The 24,515-nt window shown below is 39.8% G+C and overlaps 1 protein-coding gene across 2 annotated transcripts in view; it reads right to left on the bottom strand.

The window, feature by feature from the left end:
• LOC132386016 (serine/threonine-protein kinase SIK3-like) overlaps positions 1 to 24,515 on the bottom strand; it is a 295,240-nt gene that overhangs the window by 228,248 nt on the left and 42,477 nt on the right. For both annotated transcript variants that reach the window (XM_059958283.1, XM_059958282.1), the window contains exons 2-3: positions 14,835 to 14,951; positions 10,513 to 10,576 (exon numbers count right to left, since the gene is read on the bottom strand). In XM_059958283.1, coding sequence (XP_059814266.1) covers positions 10,513 to 10,576; positions 14,835 to 14,951 — 181 coding nt within the window. The remainder of the gene's footprint in view (positions 1 to 10,512; positions 10,577 to 14,834; positions 14,952 to 24,515) is intronic.

The following is a 24,515-nucleotide window of genomic DNA, read 5'->3' on the forward strand; positions in this document are numbered from 1 at the left end:
CAGAAGACAAAAAGTGTTTGTAGACAGGTCTATTCTGCATGGAGGTCAGTGACCCATGGTGTGCCTCAGGGATCTGTTCTGGGACCCTTACTCATCGTGATTTTTATAAATGACCTGGATGAGGAAGTGGAGGGATGGATTAGTAAGTTTGCTGATGACACAAAGTTTGGGGGTGTTGTGGATAGTTGGAGGGCTGTCAGAAGGAATTCAACCCAGATAAGTGTGAGGTGGTTCATTTTGATAGGTCAAATATGATGGCAGAGTATAGTATTAATGATAAGACTTATGGAAGTGTGGAGGATCAGAGGGGTCTAGGGGTCTGAGTCCATAGGACGCTCAAAGCAGCTGTGCAGGTTCTTGCTGTGGTTAAGAAGTCATACGGTGTACTGACCTTCATTAATCACGGAATTGAATTTAGGAGCCAAGGGTAATGTTGCAGCTATATAGGACCCTGGTCACACCCCACTGGGAGTACTGTGCTCAGTTCTGGTCGCCTCACTAAAGGAAGGATGTGGAAACTATAGAAAGGGTGCAGAGGAGATTTACAAAGATGTTGCCTGGATTGGGGAGCATGCCTTATGAAAAAAAGGTTGAGTGAACTTGGTCTTTTCTCCTTGACGGAGGATGAGAGGTGACCTGATAGAGGTGCGCAAGGTGATGAGAGGCATTGATCATGTGGATAGTCAGAGATTTTTTCCCAGGGCTGAAATAGTTGCCACAAGATTAGACAGTTTTAAGGTGCTGGGGAGTAGGTACAGAGGAGATGTCAGAGGTAAGTTTTTTACTCAGAGAGTGGTGAGTGTGTGGAATGGGCTGCCGGCAACGTGGTGGAGGCAGCTATGATAGGCTTTTAGACAGGTACATGGAGCTTAGAAAAAGAGGGCTATGAGTAAGAATAGTAATTCCTAAGGTAGGGACACGTTCGGCACAACTTTGTGGGTCGAATGGCCTGTACTGTGCTGTAGATTTTTATGTTTCTAAACAATGCACCACACTGAGGAATGGATTTGTTCTTAAGTTGATTCTCCAACACCCCTAGACAAGAACCAATAGAGGGATGTAACCCTGAGTAGTAGCTTTATTGGGTGAATTCACAAGTATGTTAATTTATAGAACTGAATACCTGTGAGCACATCCACCAGGTCTCCTTGACCCTCTATGAACAGTGAAAGAAGAGGAAAGCTAATACCCTAAAAAAAGAGACAATACTGACCAGACATTCTTCTTGATTTTGATGTACTGTAAATTCCGGACTATAAGCCGCTACTTTTTTCCCACGCTTTGAACACTGCGGCAACACTGCGGCCTATACTACGGTGCGGCTAATGCATGTTTTTTTTTCATGCCGCCAAAAACATTTTGCCTCGTAACAGTAGACCAATAAAATTGATGAGTAGTTCACAGAGGTCCAATGAAATTGTACGATAAATCAAGCGCACTTTCACAATTAAATTATTGTAAATCAGTCATTTGTACTCACCCTCATCAACATGGAAAACACTCGAAGAAAAGCATATGATGCAGCTTTTAAGTTAAAGGCGATCAATCTGGTGGTTGAAGAAGGAAATCGAGCTGCTGCACATAATCTTGGCATAAATGAATCGATGGTGAGACGGTGGAGACGCCAGCGTGAAGAACTGAGTCAATGCAAAAAGATGACAAAAGCTTTCAGAGGTAATCATAGCAGATGGCCCGAACTTGAAAACTTTCTTGAAGACTGGGTTAACACACAGAGAGCAGGCGGCCGCGATGTTTCCACCGTGCAGATCAGACTGAAGGTTAAAGCAATCGCCACCAAAATGAAAATCGAAGATTTTAGAGGTGGGCCATCGTGGTGTTTTAGATTTATGAGACGAAAAGGCCTGTCCGTCAGGGTACGCACGACTCTGTGTCAGCAGCTCCCTCCCGACCATGAGGAAAAGCTTGCTAACTTCCGCACATTCACTCAAACAAAGATAGCGGAGAATTCCATCGGGCCAGATGATATAAATATGGATGAAGTACCTTTGACGTTTGACCTGCCTCTCACACGAACTGTTAATAAAAAAGGTGACTCGTCCATCACACTGAAAACAAGTGGCCATGAGAGAACGCATTTTACTTGTGTTCTGAGCTGCACTGCATCCGGACTAAAGCTTCCACCGATGGTGAGTTTTTAAGCGGCTGACAATGAAAGTTCAGTGAAAGCTGCCATCAAGAGTACAAACTCAATTCCAGCTGTGATTCCTGGGGGCACCATGAAGTATTTGCAGCCACTGGACATCAGCGTGAACCGGGCATTTAAAGTGGCGCTGCGCGTTGAGTGGGAGGCTTGGATGACGAGCGGCGAGAAATCCTTTACCAAAACAGGACGCATCCGAACAAGTCTGCCAGTGGATCCTAAATACGTGGAGCCGTGTCACAACATCCACCATCACTAGCGGGTTTCGAAAGGCTGGACTGCTGCGTGATGAAGAGGACCTCGTGCGCTCAAGTGAGAGCAACAACGAAGAGACTGAAGTGAATGACGAGATCCTGAGGTTTTATTCAATTCGGACACTGAAGGACTTTGATGGTTTTAGTGCGCAGGAGGAAGATGAAGAAGGCGATCAATAACTTTTCCTGGTAGGCTAAAGTATATATATTTTTTTACCAGTCGTTAGGAGATACTGGAATGTTGTTCGTGCACTGTTCAGTAAAAAAGTATACGCAATGGAATTTGTGTGTTACCGATATGTATGTATATTTAAAAGTAGCTGTGTTACAGGCATTGTTCGAAAAAAAGCATTTGCAGTATGTATTTGTTTATGTTACCATACGGATTTAATTAAAAGTTAAAAAATCCTCACATGTAATATCTTTCTGTGTAAATATCTCATATTAAAACGTGGGACAGCTGCAGCTTAAAATCCGGTGCGGCTTGTACAAGTACAAAATTGATTTTTTTTCTAAAATTAGAGCGTGCGGCTTTTAATCAGGTGCGCTCTGTAGTCCGGAATCTACGGTAATCTCTACGTTTCACATGTGGAGACATCTACCCTCGCAACAGTTGGTCTCCACATAGCTGTCATTTACTTTATTGGCAAAATCGTCCATTCCTATTCTGTTCTATAATTTTTCTATGATGTTTCTGTGTCACTTGCTCAGAGTCATTTGACTGACCTGCGCAGGTTCTCATTGATTATACTTCAGAGCTAAAAGCAGTAAAGCTTAATGGCTTTTTCTTTGTCTTTCTTAGATATCTTCAAATACTGGACCCAAGTAACCAGATCACATCCTGATCCTTCTGCAAAACTGAATTTTGCATAATAAAGAGCTTTTTCATATAAAAATAGTCTGAGCAGAAAACTCATTATATCCATCTTAAAACAACAAACTCAAAACTGTACAGGAACTCAGCAGACCAAGCAGCATCTATGGAAAAGACATCTTAGGCCAAGACCCTTCCTCAAAACTGGAAAAAGGAAGATTGCTTAAAAAGAGACTCATTCCACCAAATCCATGTCTACCTATTTTGCTTATTTATTCGAATCCCATTTTGCTACACTAGGTCCATACCCTTACTGTAGATTGATTATTGAGTTGCCTGTCTCAATGCTTCTTTAATTGATTATATCTGACCAGCACATTCTAGCAGTACATGCCAGGTATCAGTCCAATCTTTATAAAAATTACCTCAGAACTCAGTTAAAACAACTGCATCCCACCTGAAAACTCTACCCTACCATGTGAAGAAGATCTGACTTTCTAACATATCGTATAATTTTATAAACCTCTATCAAGTCATCTCTCAGCCCTATAACTACACCCTTCCAATCTACACAGCACACGGTAAAGTACCTGTGGTCTCATCAATAGTTTATAAAGTAGCAACATACTGTCCCAGCTCCTACATTCAATGCTCTGACCTGTGAAGGCCAGCACTCTAGATGCTGGAAATCCAGAGCAACACACACAAAATGTTGGAGGAAGTCAGCAAGTCAGACAGCATCTATGAAAATGAATTATCATTGTTCTGTGTGGAAAACCTTGATCAAGTCTTAATATGGGAGTGGGAAGTGGAATTAAAATGGGTGGCCACTGAAAAGTCCCACTTTGTCTGGCAGACGGAGCCTAGGTATATGGTGAAATGGACTCTCAATCTATGTCGGGTCTCATCGATATAGAGTAGGCCACAATGGAGGTACCAGACACAGTATATGACCCTAACAGAATCACAGTATATGACACTAACATTAATACTGTCAAAGAAATGGGATTCCCTTCCTCCACCATTGACACAGCCCGCAATCACATCATTTCTATTTCACACATGTCTGCTGTCATCCCATCCTCCGACCACTCTAGAAGAGATAGTGTTTCCCTTGTCTATTCATCATCCCCACTGAAAGATCTCTGAGAACCTAACCTGGTCCCAACAAATCAATGCGTGACTTCATTAAGAGTATGTGAAGATTTGGTAACAAATACACTCAAAACCTCTATAGATGTACCATAGAGAGCATTCTGACAGACTTCATCACTGTCTGGTAGGGGAAGGTAACTGCACAGGACTGAAAGAAGCTGCAGAGGATTGTAAATTTAGTGGGCTCCATCTTGGATACTAGCCTAAAAAGTACCCAGGACATCTTCAAGGATCAGTATGTCAGAAAGGCAGTGTCCATTATAAAGGACCTCCAGCACCCAAGTCACGCCCTTTTCTCAATGTTTACATCAGGTATGAAGTACAGAAGGTAGAAGGCACACACTCAGCAATTCTGGAACAGCTTCTTCCCCTCTGCCATCCAATTCCTAAATGGACATTGAACTGTGACACTACCTCACTTTTTAAATATGTATTATTTTTGCTTTTTTCATGAATTTTAATCTATTTACTATACAGTTATTAATTACTCAATCAATCTATTAATTAATTAATTTCCTTACATATTATGTATTGCATTGAACTGTTGCTGTTAAGTTAACAAATTTCATAACACATGCCAGTGATAATAAACCTAATTATGATCTCCCTCCTGGCACTTATCCTTGCAAGAGGAACAAGTGCTACACCGGCCCCTATACTTCCAACCATTCAGGGCCCCAAGCAGTCTTTCCATCTGAGGTGAATCTTCACATGTAAGTCTGTTGGGGATATATATGACATATATGTGTCCTGTGCTCATGGTGTGAGACCTGACGTAGATTGGAGACTGTTTTGCCAAGCATCTACACTCCGCCCACCAGTAAAAGTGTGATCTTCCAGAGACAACCCAACTTAATTCTACTTCCCATTCCCATATGTCCATCCATGGCCTCCTCTACTGTTGTGATGAGGTCACACTTAGGTTGGAGGAACAACACCTTATAGTCCATCTGTGTAGTCTTCAACCTGAAGGAATAAACGTTAATTTCTCCAATTTCCAGCAATGCCCCCTTCACCATTCCCCACCCCCTTTATCACCTTATCTCTTTGTCTACCCATTACCTCCTTCTGGTGCTCCTCCCCGTTTCTTTATTCCATGGCCTTTTTCCTTCTTCTATCAGGCTCCCCTCTTCTCCAGCCCTGCACCTCTTGTCCCAATCAATTTCCCAGCTCTTACTTCATCCCTCCCCCTTTTGGTGTTTCTCTCTTCCCTCCCCCACCTTTTAAACCTACTCCTCAGCATTTTTTCTCCAGTTTTGCTGACAGGTTTTGGCCCAAAAGTCGATTACTCTTTTCCATAGATGCTGCCTGGCCTGCTGAGTTCCTCCACCATTTTGTGTGTGTTGTTGGGTTGTATACAGTGATATATTTGTACTTTGATAATAAATTTATCTTGAACTTTGATACATGCTAGGATGAAGATTTGTAGGCAGAAATGAACATTGTACAGTTCACTCAATCAATGATTATAATGATTCTAATTCAAACAAAAGAGCTAGTCACATCACATTCTACACCATTTTTGAAACATAGCTAACAATTAACCACTTATCAGTGCGAAATGGACAGTATAGTAAATGCTTCTGAAGATACTCTCACCCCAATATTCATTCCATCAACTGTAAATTAACCTAATATTTGGCTTAAAGTCCATTGAGCAGAACTGACAAAAGACAAATTTCTGTCCTTGCCAGGAAATACCAAGACCTTCTAAGTTGAATGCAAATATGAGAACAGAGAATCCTGTTCAATTTCCTTCACATGACTGGAATTTGCTCAGAATATGTCTGTGCTATAAGTGTTCTGTTACAGACAGGCCTTTGTACAGCATTTAGTTAAGCTGAGCTAAAGGAATGTGACACATTTTTTTTCTGTAAACATGGCAATACTAGATTCCATCTTTCTTCTATTCTTTTATTTATTATTTTAATAAAACTCAAGACAAGGAGCTGTTCATTTCAAAGTTCCAGTGCAGGGCTAAATAAAGATACTGTACCACAGAAAAGCAAGCTGACATGTACTTTGTGATGATATTACACTGTTCAAATAAATTAATTTTACTGTTGTAAACACTTTCACTCAGGTTTCTGAATAATTAAGAAATAGGATAACTAGCCTCTTGGAAAGCCAAATATTATTAGAGAGTGACATTTACAAACAAAAAACAACTGACATTATATAAATCTACAGTTAGCATCATATTATATGTAAGCAGTGTGTGAACTGCAAACCAGATTTACAAATGTGAAACCAGTATATGATGAGAACACATATTAAGAACAAATATAAATAGACTGGGCTTCTTTTCTCGTGAAAACAAAGTCACTAAAATATGGACAGTTTTCAGAAAGGACACAAAGAGATTGTATTCACTAACTACCTATCAACAATATTAGATAGCTATAAGAGATGTTTTCACTGTTACGAAAAAAGGCAGCATGTAATCAAAGGTAGCACGTGAAAAAAGACTGCACGACCCCGAGCAGCCAAGTTCCTCCCCCGGAACTGCATTCTAGCCACCATTGCTTAAACATGTGCCTGTGAGCAGCTGTGCTTATGTGGATTTATTTTGTGCATCCGTTAGCAAGATGAGTTCTAAGGTATTGGAAAATCCTAAAAGAGCTCGTAAGGATGGTACACTTTGTGTAAAACTAGACATAATAAAACTTTTCGATCGTGGTGAGTGAAGTAAAGACATAGTAAGTTTGGCTAAGGAGGCTGGGTTTGTGGAAGTTGACGAAGATGATGTTGAAGAGGTTTTGGCATCCCATGACCAAGAACTGAGAGATGAAGAGCTGTTGAAGAGGAAAGGCTAACAATTGAAACCAAACTCAGTCCGAAAGTGAAATCGTTCAGGAACTGAACATGATGCCATTGCGTGAGATTTTCGCTGCGATTGACAACATTGCAATGATTGAAAAGAAGTATGACTTTAATTTTGAAAGGGTACATAGCTTTAGGGCATATTTGCAGGATTGTTTCAGTGCTTACAAAGAACTGTAAAGATAGAAAAATATGTGAGGCTAAGCAGTCATGCATACTGTCGTTTTACAAGCCCTCCATACCAGCCACAGCAGATGACAAACCCTGAACTTCGAGGCAGGTAGACATAGAAGAAGGTGACCTGCCTGTCCTGATGGAAACAGACAATGATGAGATGACACCCCAGTCTCCCACCACCCCAACCTCCGACGACTCAGCCTAACACACCATCATCAGTGTGCTCGCTGACTTCCTGATTCCAATAAGTGAAACTACACAGGACATACATTATTTCTACTTCATATAGGCTGTGTATTTTTATGTTTTATTTGGTATGATTTGGCAGCTTCACAGCTTAAAGATTACTGGAAAAAGTGTTTCTACCAAGAGCACTTGCATCGAGTGTTTTTGCTGTGAGTGCTGCCGAGAGCGCTTGTGTGAGATTTTTGCTACGGTGGACAGTACTGCAATAATTGCAGAAAAATATAGGCTGTGTATTTATCAGATCATTCTTGCTTTTACTATATGTCACTATTATTTTAGGTTTTATGTGTTATTTGGCATGATTTGGTAGGTTATTTTTTGGGTCTGTGAACGCTCACAAATTTTTCCCATATAAATAAGTGGTAATTGCTTCTTCACTTTACGACATTACGGCTTACTTACCATTTCATAGGAACTGTCTACCTTCGAATAGCGGGGGAAACCTGTATTAAAATTTAACAGCAAATACCTAAAAGTATTTTTATCTGAAGATATGTAAGAACTGAAAGTGGCTCATGCAAAAGAAAGATGTGTTTTTAGTTGGAAGATAGTTTGACATTTGAGACAGACAGGATAGGTTACATTGATAAATTTTGCCAATTAAAGACAAAGGAACATAAATTCCACATGGAATGGTTGGAGCAAATGGCTTGTTTTTGTGCAGTATATTCTATATTATACAATATAATAGCCAAACTCAAGTTTGAACTACACCACAAGCCAATGTTGTTACATCTTGGCTACTGGAAATTAAAGAAAGATTATATTATCTAAGATATGTGAGAATGACATGCAGGTGTTCACAGAAGGCCAAAGGGGCCAATGGGATTGAAGAAGAAATGAATTTATGAGGCCCGAGTGATAGAGGGATAAGAATATTGTTTAAGAAGGCCTTCTCTGTGAAAAATCTCTAGCTGTCATCTCAGTGTCTCCAGGTATCATTAGGTAAATCACATATAAATTGACTCAAAACCTAAGCATTATTAAAGCATAGTTTGTGGACATAACCTGTGAAACTTATGAGTGATGGAAAACCATGAAGTTACACCAAAGGTATGCAAGGCATGACTTGATGCTAATCTGCATGATTGCATGTCTACATATATAAACGCATGAAGCACAGAGAGAATCTGGAAGGAAAATTGAGACTTTAATTAATTAATTAAGATATTTCCATAGAAATGATATAGTGCACTTAACATTTTTGTAAGTGATAGTATTTCCAGGCATTGAGCACCAATGGAATTGTAACGAAAATACCTATAAAAGTGATCTGAAAATTAACCATTTTTGATTGAACTGTATATTGCTCCACTTAGTCAGGAAATGATGTTATTTTACTTTATAAATGTTCCAAGTAATCAAATAGTTCAATATTTTTAACAATTTTATGGTTCTAAATATAACACCCAAATACCCCATTATGACAGAGAAAACATAAGCACTAAAGAATTTATTACTTGCCACTTAGTTAAATATTACTAGCTTCAAGTAGTAAATTAGTTTAGTCCAGGCTGAACTACTGTAAAGTTCTAATTCCAGAAAAGTACAGTGCTGCATTTTTGTAATGTGAATGCTCTTAAGACATTATCGCTCCAGTTGCAAGCCTCTTGTTCCTGACATGCAACAGTAGGTGGCATTTTTCTCAGCAATTCAGGCTCTGTCCAGATTTTTTCTTGCACACCTGGAATGCTGAGTGACACGAAACCTCTAACAGTGAGTGCCCTTGGGAAGGTACGGATGTCTGCCACTCAATTCAGATGGCAGGTGGAAGGGACGGTTGAACTTGAACTAGTGTGTGATTATGCTATACCTTTCCTCCCAAGCCACTCAGATGAAAAATCACGCCTCATCTGAAGTGAGAATAAGATTGTCATATGGACACAATGAAGACATTTCTCCAAGGATTCCCTGTAAATCGCATACAGGCCCAATTTCAGGGCACGGTTATATATCTCACTGATAATGAGAATATAAGCTAACAGCTACATAACTCCACAATGCATGGGAGTAACAATGAAAAGCCCATTACCATAACTAAACACGTCTAAGGGGAAAATAAGATTATCACCTGTATGAATGCTGACACTCATGTGAACTTAATTTAAATTAAAGCATAAATTTATTATGTGGATTTAATCTGCATATACATTTATTAAGCATATTTAATTTGCATGTAAATTATGTGAATTTAATTTATGCCAGAAAGTTGGCAGCAGGTGGTAGCTAGTTGTATGAGCAGCTGGTACATATCATAAATTTTAGTTATGCGATCACTAACACCAGGAAGATATTCTCTGAAGAGTACTGGTAATCGAAATGGCTTTGGGGGAGGGGAGGATTCATTTGTCTTGTAAAGGCACAGCACATAAGGTAATGACAAATCACTTCTGTAGAAAAACATTCCAAGAACATAACGGTCATAGAAAGAGAAGAAAGACCATGTTCACCCACATAATGATAATAATGACACACCTGTTTATCAGCAACTTAACTACTTTACTGCATGACAGGTCATCCCTACAGTTCAAGTACTATTTTTAAGGGGATTCTTTCATTCGTGACCAGGCAAAGGTACACTAGCTTATAAAGGCTCATACAAGAAAGAGTTGAATATTAACAGCTTAATTGTATTTTATATCAATAGCTTAAAAGACTACCGTGGAGCCAGTATAGGTATGATGAGCTTCTGTGACAGATTGCATAATTGATCTCCCTATCACATACAAAGAGGTATAATATAATTATCAACTGCTTAATTGGGTATGTATAATTTAATGGAATTTAGTAGCATAACAACAGAAATGAAACATGATCAGTTCTAAGATTAATCAATTTTACGATTATAGCAACCATTACAAATCAACGATAAATAGACTCACCAAATATCTCTCCACCACTTGCATACTCTGTAACCAAATAAATCATTCTTTCTGTTTCCATAACCTGTGGTACAAGGACAAACAGAAGGCGAACTTAATATACAGGAAATAAATTATAATAGTGGTTAAATATATAGTACCAACTTTAAAAGCAGGACCCTCAATTAATATACATCAGGGGTCCCCAAATTTTTTGCACCTCGAACCGGTTTAATATAGACAATATTCTTGCAGACCGGCCAACTGGGGTGGGGGGGGGGGGGGGCGTGATAATCACGACCAGAATATAGGTGAAACTGTAAGTTCTTGGTCAGGACAGACTGGAGAACTCAACTAGTGAGGTGCTATGGGTGAAAAGTGAAAAATAAGAAAGGTATGACCACTTTAATGGGGCTATATTACAGAGCACCCAAAGTCCTAAGGATTTAGAAGAGCAAATCTGTAAAAAGATCACAGAATATTGTAAGAGACATTAAGTTGTTATGGTAGGTAATTTTAAGTTTTCCATTATTGACTGGGAAACTAGATTGAACAGACTAAAAAAAGACTAGATTGAACAGAGCTTGTCAAGTGTGTAAAGGAAAGTTTCCTTCATCAGGATGTATAAGTCCCAATGACAGAACAAGTGATACTGAATCTGATATTAGTGAATGAGTGAAGGCGGGTGTCAAGATGTTTATGCAGGGTAATACTTTGCATCCAGTGACCAGAATGCCGTTAGTTTCAAAGTAAGTATGGAAAAAGATAGGTCTGGTCCACAGGTTGAAATTCTAAATTGCAGAAAAGCTCATTTTGATGGTATCATAAATGATCTGGCAAGTGTGGATTGAGACAGACTGTTTTCTGGCAAAAGTATACAGTACTTTGAAAGTGGGAGGCCTTCAAAAGCAAGTAGGAACAAATAAAGTGCTTATGAAATACAAGAAATGCGAGAGAATACTTTAATCAGGAGGGCTAAAAGAAGGCATGAGGTTGCTCTAGCACACAAGGTAAGGGAGATGCTACAGGTATGTTCAGAGCAAAAGGATTGCTAGTGACAAAACTGGTTCTTTGGAAGACCAAAATGGTAATCCAAGTATGGAGTCAAAACAGACGAGAAAGATATTAATAAAAACACAAAATGTTGGCAGAACTCAGCAGGCCAGACAGCATCTATGGGAGGAGGTAGTGACGGCGTTTCGGGCTGAAACCCTTCATCAGGAGTAAAGTAATATGGGATGGTCAAGGGGTGATAAGAAGTTGGGGGAGGGATGAAGTAGAGAGCTGGGAAGTGATAGGCTAAAGGGAAATGGGCTAGGGGGAAGGTGGCAAATTAAGGGAAATAAAAGAAAGGTAGGGTTGGGGGGAGATTATAGTGAGGGGGGAAAAGAGAGAGAAAGAGAACCAAACTAAAATAATAGATAGGGATAGTGTGGGGGGAGCAGGGGTATCAACGGAGGTCAGTGAGTTGAATGTTCATGCTGGCAGGTAGGAGGATACCTAGGTGGGAGATAAGGTATTGCTCCATCGACCTGCGCGCGGCCTCATCTTGACGGTAGAGGAGGCCATGGACAGACATATCGGAGTGGGAGTGGTCTGTGGAATTGAAGTGTGTGGCCACAGGAGATCCCGCCACTGCTGGAGGACTGAGCGCCGGTGTTCGGCGAAACGGTCTCCCAGTCTGCGGCGGTTCTCCCCAACGTATAAATGGCCACATCGGGAGCACCAGATACAGTATATCACTCCAGTTGACTCGCAGCTGAAGTGATGCCTCACCTGAAAGGACTGTCTGGGGCCTAGGATGGTGGTGAGGGAAGAAGTGTGGGGGCAGGTGTAGCATTTCTTCCATTTGCAGGGATGAGTGCCTGGAGGGAGGTCGGTGGGGAGGGGGTGAATGGACAAGGGAGTCGCGTCGGGAGCGATCCCTGCGGAAAGCCGAGAGTGGGGGGGGAGGGGAAGATGTGTCTGGTGGTGGGATCACGTAGGAGGTGGCAGAAGTTACGGAGGATTATACGTTGGATCTGTAGGCTGGTAGGGTGATAGGTGAGGACCGGGGGACTCGATCCCTGGTGTGCTGGCGGGGGATGGGGTGAGGGCAGAGGTGCGTGAAATACGGCAGACGCGATGGAGGGCAGAGTTGATAGTGGACGAAGGGAAGCCCCTTTGTTTAAAAAAGGAAGACATCTCCTTTGTCCGAGAATGAAAGGCCTCATCCTGAGAGCAGATGTGGCGGAGGCGGAGGAATTGAGAGAAAGGGATACCATTTTTGCAGGAGACAGGGTGGGAGGTTAGGAATATTCTAGGTAGCTGTGAGAGTCTGTAGGTTTGTAGTAGACATCGGTGGATAGGCTGTCTTCAGAGATAGAAACAGAAAGATCTAGAAAGGGGAGAGAGGTGTCAGAAACAGACCAGGTGAATTTGAGGATGGCATGAAAGTTGGAGGCGAAGTTAATGAAGTTGATGAGCTCAGCATGTGTGCAGGAAGCAGTGCCGATGCAGTCTTCAATATAACATAAGAAAAGAGGAGGACAGATACCAGTGTAGATCTTAAATGCATTCTTTGTATTTACTCAGGTGATGGATACGGATAAAAGTGAGGCGAAGTGGCATGGGCACAATACAAATTACAGAGGAGGAGGTGTTTGCTACCCTGAGACAAATCAAAGTGGATAATTTCTCAGGGCCTGACAAAATGTTCCCTTGGATCAGAAGAGTATACAGGAATAGCCGGATCCCTAGCAGAGATATTTCAAACATCTTTGGGGACAGGATAGCCAAGGTTGTTCCACTGTTTAAGAAAGGCTCTAAATATAAACCTAGAAATTATAGGCCAGTGTCTGACATCAGTTGTGGAAAAGTTATTGTAAACTATTCTTACGGACCATGATATGTAAGTATTTGGATAGACTTGAACTGATTAATGGTAAGTCAGCATGGTTTTGCGCATGGTAGATCATCTCAAATCAATCTTATCAAGGAAGTTATCAAAAAAGTGGATGAAGTCAAAGTAGTGGATATTATCCACACTGACCTTAGCAAGACATTTGACAACGTTCCGTGTGTGCGGCTGGTCAAGAAGGTTCAATTACTCAGCATTCAGGATGAGATAGTAAACATGTACAAACTAACTGGAGGAACTCATCAGGTCAGGCAACATCCATGGAAACGAGCAGTCAATGTTTCAGGCATCAAAGTTAGATAAAGTGGTTAAGAAAACTTTTGATATATAGGCCTTCCTAATTCGATGTGTTTAGCATAGAAGATGGGATGTTAAGATATAAGACACTGTGAGGCCTAATTTAGAGTATTGTGTGCAGTTTTGATCACATACCTACAGAAAAGATGTAAACAAGACTGAAAGAGTGCAGAGAAAATTTACAAGCTGAGTCTGGGGGACCTAAGTTATATGGAATGATTGAATAGGTTAGGAATATATTCTTCAGTACATAGAAAATTGAGAGCAGACTTGATAGAGGCATACAAAATTATGAGGTACAGATAGGGTATATGCAAGCAGGCTTTTTCTGCAGAGGTTGGGTGGGACTACAACTGGAGGTAATAACTTAAAGGTGAAAGGTGAGAAGATTAAGGTGACATTGAGGGGATAGATCTTCACTCAGAGGGTCATGAGAGTGTGGAATGAACTAGCAGCACAAGTGGTCCATGCAAGCTTGATTTCAAAGTTTAAGAGAAATTTGGATAGATCTATTGTAGCGATATAGAAGTTCATGATTCAGCTGCAGGTTGTTGAGATTAGGCAGTTTAAATGATTTTGAGTGGGTTACTATGCTGTATTTTTCTTTGACTCTAGAGAAACTGTTTCTCTTTTGGCAGTTTCTGGATCTGCAGGCCTGAATGTTTAAACATGTAGTGAGCAAAACAATTCAAAACAATTATCTTACTGCTTAATTCTCAGTAACTAATAGTGACAAAAATCTCTGCTTTTTGAAAATAAACATACAACTGATGCTACTTAAAAACTGTTCACTCTAAATATGGTATAGTATCCAAAAGCCCCACAAGTACGTGTGACTGACGCTAGGTAGAAATTGTTTGACAACAGATCCTGTCCCAATTAAGTGATATAGTGTTATAAACAAAGTAAGAGTATCCCACCTATTTTCAGGATTAGATTTCCTGATTTAAAGGTTGTCCCAAAAAACTGGTCCTGATTAACTGATAGCCAAATAACTGGAATCAACTATATTCATTACATAATATTAATTTCCATTTTACGTCAAAATGCCTTTATCAGTATAACTAAAGTATTTAAAGTTAAAAAGTCTAATAGAAAATAAATTGTAAATTATATCTAATGTAAATAAAATGCATAACTGTCTCACCTGATATAGCCTAATAATATGCGGGTGTCTTAACATTTTCATGATTTGAACTTCTCTGAAGATCTTCTTCAGGTTTTCCTCTTCTAACTGTGTCTTATCTACTATCTTTATAGCAACCTGAAAAGCAAAAATCCTAAAGATCAGAAAACTTAAGAGAATGTACTGTAACCTCAGGTAATGAAATTATACTTTCAAAATGTCTTGCAAAAATACTAACTCAAAAATTTTTATTCTCTGACTTGAGAAACTGACTGCAGCTTATTCTTTATGTAACTGCTTTTATCACATGCACTTCCACAATCTCAAAATCCCATCAAGAAAATAACACCAGGATTAGGACAGACTGTTACAGATAAAAGCATAATTGGAAGATGTCAACATTAACAAACTAAAAACTGTTGAATGCAGCATCTCTTCCAGCAGTAATTTTGCCAGAAACAAAGATCACCATAATTTGTACACTGTTCATTTATATCATGAACTTCCCAACAATATAAAGGCAGCAGCAGGTCACAGCAGCAAGATAAAGTTTTTCACCAGCTGCCAGTCTGGAGACCAGGAAATTTTTTTACCTTGTACAAACCCCATTTCCAGAAAAGTTGGGATATTTTACAAAATGTAAAAACCTGTGATATCTTAATTTAAGTGAACCTTTAATTAACTGATAAAAGATTTTCAATAGTTTTACTGATGAACTTAATTGTATTTTGTAAATATACACAAATTTAGAATTTAATGGCTGCAACACACTCAACAAAAGTTGGGAAAGAGTTAAAATAAGATTGAAAAGTGCACAGAATATTCAAGAATAGTCAGTTCAAAAGGAACATTTCCCAATGCAAGATTGCAGAGAATTTAGGTCTTTCAACTTCTACAGTACATAATATTGTGAGAAGATTCAGAGAATTCAGAGTCATCTCAGTGCATAAAGGGCAAGGTCGGAAACCACTATTGAAATCACGTGATCTTCGAGCCCTCAGGTGGCACTGCCTAAGAAACCGTCATGCTATTGTGACAATTATAGCCACCTGGGCTCAGGAGTACTTCGGAAAACCATTGTCATTTCTGGATTGTCGCTGCATCCAGAAATGCAACTTGAAACTGTATTACGCAAAGAGGAAGCCATACATCAACTCTATGCAGAAATGCCGGCGAGTTGTCTGGCCCCGAGCTCATCTCAGATGGACCAAAAGACTGTGGAAGACTGTGCTGTGGTCAGATGAGTCCACATTTCAGCTAGTTTTTGGAGAAAATGGGTGTCGAGTTCTCCGTGCCAAAGATGAAAATGACCATCCTGATTGTTATCAGCGAAAGGTGCAAAAGCCAGCATTTGTGATGGTATGGGGGTGCATCAGTGCCCACGGCATGGGTGAGTTGCATGTATGTGAAGGTAGTATTGAGGCGTGTATTAGGATGTTAGAGAGACATATGTTGCCATCAAGGCAACGTCTCTTCCCGGGACGTCCATGCTTATTTCAGCTGGACAATGCCAGACCACATTCTGCAAGGGCTACAACAGCGTGGCTTTGTAGACACAGAGTGCGTGTGCTTGACTGGCCTGCTGCCAGTCCAGATCTATCTCCTATTGAAAATGTATGGTGCATCATGAAGAGGAGAATCAGACAACGGAGACCACAGACTGTTGAGCAGCTGAAGTCTTATATCAAGCAAGAATGGACAAAATTTCCAATTGTAAATCTACTACAATTAGTATCCTTAGCTCCAAAACGATTAAGAAGTGTTATTAAAAGGAAATGTGATGTAACACAATGATAAACATGCCTCTGTCCCAACTTTTATTGAGTGTGTTGCAGCCATCAAATCTTTTCTTCACACTTTTGTCAGTTAAATAAAGGTTCATGTGAATTAACATATCACAGATTTTTGTTTTTATTGCATTTTGGAAAATATCCCAACTTTTCTGGAAATGGGGTTTGTAGATTCTGAGCTCTATCCACAATGATTTAGCACCTTCCAACCTAATGTTACCTCTTTCTAATGATTTGACTTCGTATTTTGTCAAGAGCAACATCACTCTGCCACAGTCTGTCCTTTAGAAACAATGTGTATCTTTGGACATTATGCTCCTAGTTATAATCTTCTTTCAGACATGATTCAGTGACGCCTACATGATACCTGCCAGTCTGCAACTGTGCTGAGAGTTCATCTACCTATTCCATGTACTGCATACATTCAAATACAACACTTTCTATCTTGTATTCAACCTTTTAGATTTTGTTCAGCTTTACACTGCAACTCATTTTGTTGACTGCAATTTTGTCCGATGAACAGCCTCTCCTCACTACACATTGTACTCAGGACACTAGCTGCACCGTGCTTAACCTTTTGATTCCTAACTTAGTCTGAGACCTTACCAACACCTGTCCCCACAATCTTTCACTAACAGATCTGGTACTGGCCCTATCCCCTTGTAACTCTAGTTTAAACCCTACTGTGCAGCATTAACAAACCTTCCTACTTGGATATTAGTCCTTCAGTTCAGGTGCAAACTATCCTTTCTGTACAGGTCCCATCTTCCCTGGAAGAGAACCCAATGGCCAAAAATATATGCCCTCCCTTCTACACCAATTCCTTAGCCACGTGATAAAGCTGTATAATCTTCCTAATTCTGAACACAGTAGCATGTGGCATGAGTAGCAATCCTGTGGTCTTGCCCTTTAACCAGAACTCCTTTACCAGAACCTTGTCACTTATCGTACCCTTGTCATTGGTACCTACATGGACTGTATATTCAGACTGAGGTTGCATTCCGATACCCCAAATAGTAGTAAGGATATGGTCTAGAAATTACAATGGGGGATAGAAAATGCATGCCTAAACCACGATTACCGCCGTCACATTCACCTTACTTATAAGCAAATGCTTTAATGCTTTGAGAGGCTGGTTAAAGACAATACCTTCAGCATGCCACCACCCATAGTGGACCTCCTCAATTTGCCTACTGACAGAATGGATCTGCTAGTGACACCATAGCCACAGCACTACACACTGCTAGAGTGCCATTGGTACTTTCATACCTTGCGCACTTTCTTTACTTTCCTGTTTTAGCCAGTTTTCAGGATATAAATTGAACCTACCTAAGAGCAAATTATTTCCTTTAAATAATTTGGTATCAATTAATACTATTCTCCCTTTTAAAGTTGTAAGGAATCAATTTATTTATTTGGGTGTAACAGTTACTAAGAGTTTCAAACACCTGTTTAAAGAAAACTTTCTTACTTTACTGAATTATGTAAAAAGCTCACCTTTCAGTATCATTGATTGGACAAATTAATTCTATTAAAATGAATATTCTACCTAAATTTACATATCTTTTTCCGGCTTTACCCGTTTTTATTCCTAAATCCCTTATTGACTCTCTTGATTCTATTTTATCCTTATATGGAAAAATAAACTTCCTCGTTTAAATCAAGTTCATCTTCAAAAATCTAAAATGTCTGGAGGTTTAGCCTTACCGAATTTTAGGTTTTATTACTGAGCAGTTAATATATGATCTTACACTTTGGCTATATTATATTAATTGTGTAGATTCTCCGATATAGGTTTCTTTAGAAGGCAACTCTGCTAATACATTTTCTATTATTTCTCTTCTTGGATCCTCACTTCCTTTATCTGTAAGTAAACTGACTGATAATTTAATAGTTACACATACTCCTGAGGACCTGGATACAATTTAGAAAACACTTCGGTTTATTGAGATTTTCCCTTTCAAGCCCCATTTAATCTAATATTTTTTTAAACCCTCCATGACTGATTTAGTTTTTAAAGAATGTGACAAGTTGGGTATAAAATGTTTTTGGGATCTGTTTGTTGGAGGAAACTGTCATTTGAGCAACTGTCAGCTAAATATAGCTTACCCAAAACTCACTTTTTCAGGTATTTACTAATCAGAAGCTTTTTAGTATCTCAATTAAGAACTTACTAGATGTAATTTTTAGTCTGACACCTTTTCATAATGGTTCAATATCTAATATTTATGGTATGTTACTGGAGACGAGAAATGCTCCTTTAGACAAAATTAAGCATCTCTGGAAACAAGACTTACAGACATCAACATCTGAAGTGACGGAATGAAATTTTTAAACTGATTAACATTTCATCGCTATATGCTCGTCATTCCCTCATACAACTTAAGGTGGTATATAGAGCTCACATGACTGAATGAGCTACCTCATATTTATTTGGATATATCTCCCTTCTGTGACAGATGTAATAATGGAGAAACTTCATTAATTCATATGTTTTGGACTTGCCCAAATCTTGACAAATATTAGAAGGAAGCTTTTCAAACTTCTTCCTTACTTTTTGAAGTCAATTTTAAGCCCAGCCCTCAGACAACAATTTGGTATTGTTGCAGGACAAGATATTAAGTTGAAGACATGCAATTTACATATTTTGGCCTTTAGCTCTCCGTATCCAGAGAGCGTGCCTGTCATGTGACAGCACTGCCCTCTACCTGGTCGGAGGTCACACCACTTGCCAGTCAACATTTCACCCTTCCCAACTAATCAATGCACACTTTACCACTGACCATCTTAATTGGATTAGCCCGTCTAGCACCAAGTCGTCGGCCCCCTGGTGAATCACCTGGGCTGGACCCTTCAGCCCCCTGACCTATAAAGGGTGCTACATATGCCTGGCTCGCTCTCTTTTTGCCATCCTTGAAGGACCACCCTGCTTCACTCCAGGCTGAAGACTGCAGAACAGCGCTGGAGACACGTGATAAGGTGTGCATAAAATAAGGTTGTGGGAGCGTTTATTGTTGTTCCTTTAGCAGAGAGCCATGCCTGTCCATAGTCAAAGGGTGGCAGATATCGTAGTTACTTTTCCCTCACTTGTGTGTGTACCCGTACTCTGTCCTCGCAGAGTTTCCCGTGTATTGAAATGCCGACCTGACTTTTCCTAAGCTCGTCTATTCTGTGCAATTGTGAGAATATTGTAGCCGCTTGTGTTGTTCCTAAGCTCTTCTCCCCTTGTAAATAAACTCATTTATTAAAAATGTGTGTCCAGAGTCCTTGCCTTTGAGACCCAAAGAATCTGTCTCATTTCCATCACAACATGCTCTTATAGCTAGGAGTACGCTTTTGTTTAAATGGAAAGATGTTTTTCCTCCTACTCATGCTCAGTGGTTATGTGACGTTATGTCATGTTTAGATTTAGAGAAGATTCGTTGTTCAATTTCTGAATCTTGTCAAGACTTTCAAACATTGTGGGGACCTTTTCTGAATTATTTTCAAAATCTTCAATTTGTTATTTAAACCCAGATGCTGGCTACTATTAATTTTTATTATATAAGAAGGTATTTACTTTATTTTCTCCTTAATGAGCAGCTTCAGTCTTGGTAGGGGGTTAAACTCATTTTTCCTTGTGTAATAAATTAGTATATTTCAATATAACCATTGATTAACTTACATGAATATGGGGAAATGTAATTGTTATTATGAACTGATATATTGAACTCAAGAAGTTAGATATGGCCCTTGTGGCTGAAGGGATCAGGGGGTATGGAGAGAAAGCAGGTACAGGGTTCTGAGTTGGATGATCAGCCATGATCATACTGAATGGTGGTGCAGGCTCGAAGGGCCGAATGACCTACTCCTAAACCTATTTTCTATGTTTCTATAACGTAACTGGTAACACACACAAAATGCTGATGGAACACAGCAGGCCAGGCAGCACCTATAGGAGAAGCTGTCAATGTTTCGGGCCGAGACCCTTTTGTGTGTGTTGCTTAGGTTTCAAGCATCTGCAGATTTCCTTGTGTTTGTAATGTTCTGACCATTTATATACACTTTCTTGTACTCTGTATTCTTCTACATAGAAACTAATAAAAATATTGGAAAAGAAGAAGTTCACAAACCTTGGTTTGCACCTCAGCTTCTATAGCCGGATCCTAAACTTTCCAGGGTTCCTAGACTTCCTATCAGATCACTGATATGTGGTAAGGAGGAGCACCCAACTCAGCCCCTCTGACCCTCAACACGTGCCCATTTTGTATTCTGAGTCCCTACCTCCATACACAGCTCCAATCTGATTAAATTCGCAAATGACATGACTTTGATCAGCCTAATTTCTAGTGATGATGGGACAACCTACAAAGGAGAGGTTGATACCCTGAGGTGGTGGTGCCAGGATAACAACCTCACCTTTTCCCTCAGTCTAAAAAACAAAAGAGATGACTGTGAATTAAAAGAGGAATGGTGACAGGCTTGGCCCGATCAACATGCCCGGCTCAACCAAGATGGTGGATGTCGCTGCATATGGAGGTCATGTTGTGAACTCTGTTCCCACTTTATATTATACTGTTTATTTCTGTGATTTCCTTTGCATTGTTTGTTGTTTAGTGATGACAGCACTCAATACCTGAGTGCCTTAATTATGTAAACCTTTGGTGGTATTTAAACTGCAGACAGGATCATAGAGCAGAATTCTTGTGGTAAGTACAATGTCAGCACTTAATCATTAGGTATTCCTGGTCAGGGAATAAGAGTGTGAAATGGTCATTACGTTCAAATACCACAAATAACTTAACCCTGATAAACAAACCTGCATCTTCTGCCTTCTCAAAATCTGCAGTTTGGTTCATTCTGTCTATTGAGAAGCCTGAGTTTTACAGACATACTTTGCACGTGTTGTGAAAATTTCATAATCCAGCATTTTGGCCTCACTTCAAGTTCATTCCTGGCTGATGTTAGCCATTTGTTGAAAGAACTTCTAATGGCAATGAAGCAATGTATAGGAGTGAGACTCAGCTGGTTGAGTGGTTCCCCAATTAACTATTTTCCCATACTATCTGCTGTTATCCCTCTTCAAGGACAGGGAATTGTGGTCACTCTCTCCAAAATGTTCATCAACTGAGAGATCTATCATTTGATCGTGTTCACTGCTTAGAACAAGACTCAACATATCCTCTTCTGTAGTTAGTTAACAATAGGTTGTGTCCACATTCCTTTTTCAACATATCTAACAAATTCTGTCCTATCTAAGCCTTCTGTACTCAGGAGAAGCCAATTATTAGAAAAATTTAAATCACCCATGACAACTGTGATTTTTTTTATACCTTTTCAAAATCTGCCTACCAATCTGCTCCTGTTAGAACATTGTTCCAACATGCCAGAGGCTGTTCACCTTGGAGACCTGCTGCTGATATGGGTATGGCCCAGCATGAGACTTACACCATCTCCCCTGGATTTTCAAGGGCCAGCGAGAGTTCACTGGACGCCGCCGGAACAACAGCATCCCTATTGTTTTCTATTGGCACATTATAATATTCCCTATAGCATAATTACTTACTTGCTGCTTTTGACCTCCATCCACATATAGTAGACAATCCCTCTAGGGCACCGTCTCTTTCTTCAGCTGTGATACCATCCCTGATTAGCCATAGCAGTTCCCTACTTCTTACACCTTCTCCCCATTCCTTTTGAAACACCTAAACCTCAGAACATACAGCAGCCATTTGTGTGAACCAAGTCACTGTAGTGGCCACAATAGATGCAAGGAAGCACTTGATTGAAGTGGACTTCATCTTATTTGATTTCATCCAGATTTTATTCCAGTTGTGTCTGCATTGGCATTGCATTAGCACCACTTGCTGAGGGGTAACAGAATCTTGACTGTATGTTTTTAATGTTAATGCACTAACCAAGTTCTGGTTATACTAGTATCATCACAAGAAAGCACACATTTCTGTCTATAAATTTTCTAATGAAGGGTCTCTGACTGAATTGTCAACTTAATCCTGTCTATAGATGCTGCATGACGTGCTGAGTTCCTCCAATATTTTGATTATGCCTGTCTGGTTTTTCCAGTTTTTTTGTAAATATTCTGTATTTTTATGGTAAAATAATTAAGCATATATGTAATTGAGGAAATGCTTTAAAAAATTAAGCTTAATTTTTAAAGTTTATTTGAAAATAAATGTTGCATTCCTTAAACAAAAACATGATTCGAGTTTGATAATGTTCTTGATTTTTACAGCATCAATAAAGCCTTCTACTGTCAAGTGAGAGAGATTAGAGAAATGTACTATAAATTGATTTCTAGAGACAATTGCCTCGACTAGCACAATGAAAATCTGAAGATGAAGTTCTCATTATTTACCAGCAATGATCATTATTCTGTACATTTCAGAGACTTTGACTACTAACTGTAGGCACCTAAAGCAATGAAACATGACCACTGATGCAGTCTCCACTGAGTGCAACAATTTAGGATTGTAGAATAAACATAATCAATGTGGTCTTCAGGCTCATCCACATTCCAGATATGCTCAGCCAGCTTCAGTGAATGGGTTTCATTCGACCATACAGTAATTTGACATCTGAATTCTGAAAATAATACTTTAGAGTTTCTTTGCAAACTCAAAAAACAGAAGAAACAGTTTTCCAGTATTGCACAGTGGGAGTTAACTAGAGGTTGTGGAGACAGATGTTGGTAAGACTTCAAACAGTTAGGATTCAAAAGGTTGAGCATGGTGCGGCTACTGTCCTGATATTACTGCCAATAGTGAGATGGTTGTAGGGCTTCCATTGTTTTAGACGTGATAGTACAGGAGGGATTAAAGCAGAAGAGATGGCATTACTAATCAGTGAATATATAACAGCTTTGCTTTGCTAGGCCAGACTAGTGAGGCATTATGGGTGCAATTGAGAAAGAAGGAAGGTATGACCATGTGAGAGAGGCTACATTACAGACTACCCAGAAGTCCTAGCGACTTAGAGGAACAAATTCATAGGGAATTTCAGAACTTTGCAAGAAACATAATGTTGTTATAGTAAGTAATTTTAACTTTTCACATATTGACCGGGACTCCCATTCTGTTAAAAGGATTAGATGGGATAGAGTTTCCAGAATGTACTCAGGGAAGTTTTCTTAATCAGTTATGAGAGATGGTGCCAGTGGACAACTATTTCTTGGCTAACATCTTCCAGACAGACAATTATTTTACTTTTACTGAGGAATTATATGCAGAATTATAAGGGCTAAAACCTAACTGACTTATTGGTAACTTGACAAGTCATGCTGTGAGAATAATGTATGAACAAAGAACTGTTTGTTCCATGAGAAAGCTTCTCTGTCTACCCTTATCAAAGTATGTGATAACGAATGTATATCAGCACCTCCAAACAGTATTTGGGGCTCACCTGTGTTGCAGATATTCCCAGGCTCTGTGAACAGGTACTCTGTAGTTCAACCGAAATGCAAGCTTGCTAATAAAAAATATGTACTTTTAAGTAAACTGTGTTTGACAATTATTCCCTGAATCTGAACTTAAAGGCCCATCTTTATTTATACGTACAAACAAGCTGGATAAACTCAGCAAGTCAGGCAGCATCCGTTGAAATGACCAGTCAACGTTTCAGGCTGAGATCCTTCTTCAGGACTGAAGAACAAGGGGGCAGGACCCCATAAGGTGGGGGGAGGATAGAAAACCAATCAGAGGAAAGATCAATGGGAGGGGGAGGGGAAGCAGGGAGGGGATAGGCAGGAAAGGCTGTTTGGGGCTCTGAATGGTGGTAAGGGGGGAGGTGTAGGGACAGGTGTAGCACGCTTGCAGGGATAAGCACCAGGTGGGAGATCTATGGGGAGGGACGTCTGGACCAGGCAGTCACGGAGGGAACGATCCCTGTGAAAAGCAGAAAGGGGTAGAGAGGGAAA

Source organism: Hypanus sabinus, assembly GCF_030144855.1.
Source record: "Hypanus sabinus isolate sHypSab1 chromosome Y unlocalized genomic scaffold, sHypSab1.hap1 SUPER_Y_unloc_12, whole genome shotgun sequence".
Taxonomy (NCBI): domain Eukaryota; kingdom Metazoa; phylum Chordata; class Chondrichthyes; order Myliobatiformes; family Dasyatidae; genus Hypanus; species Hypanus sabinus.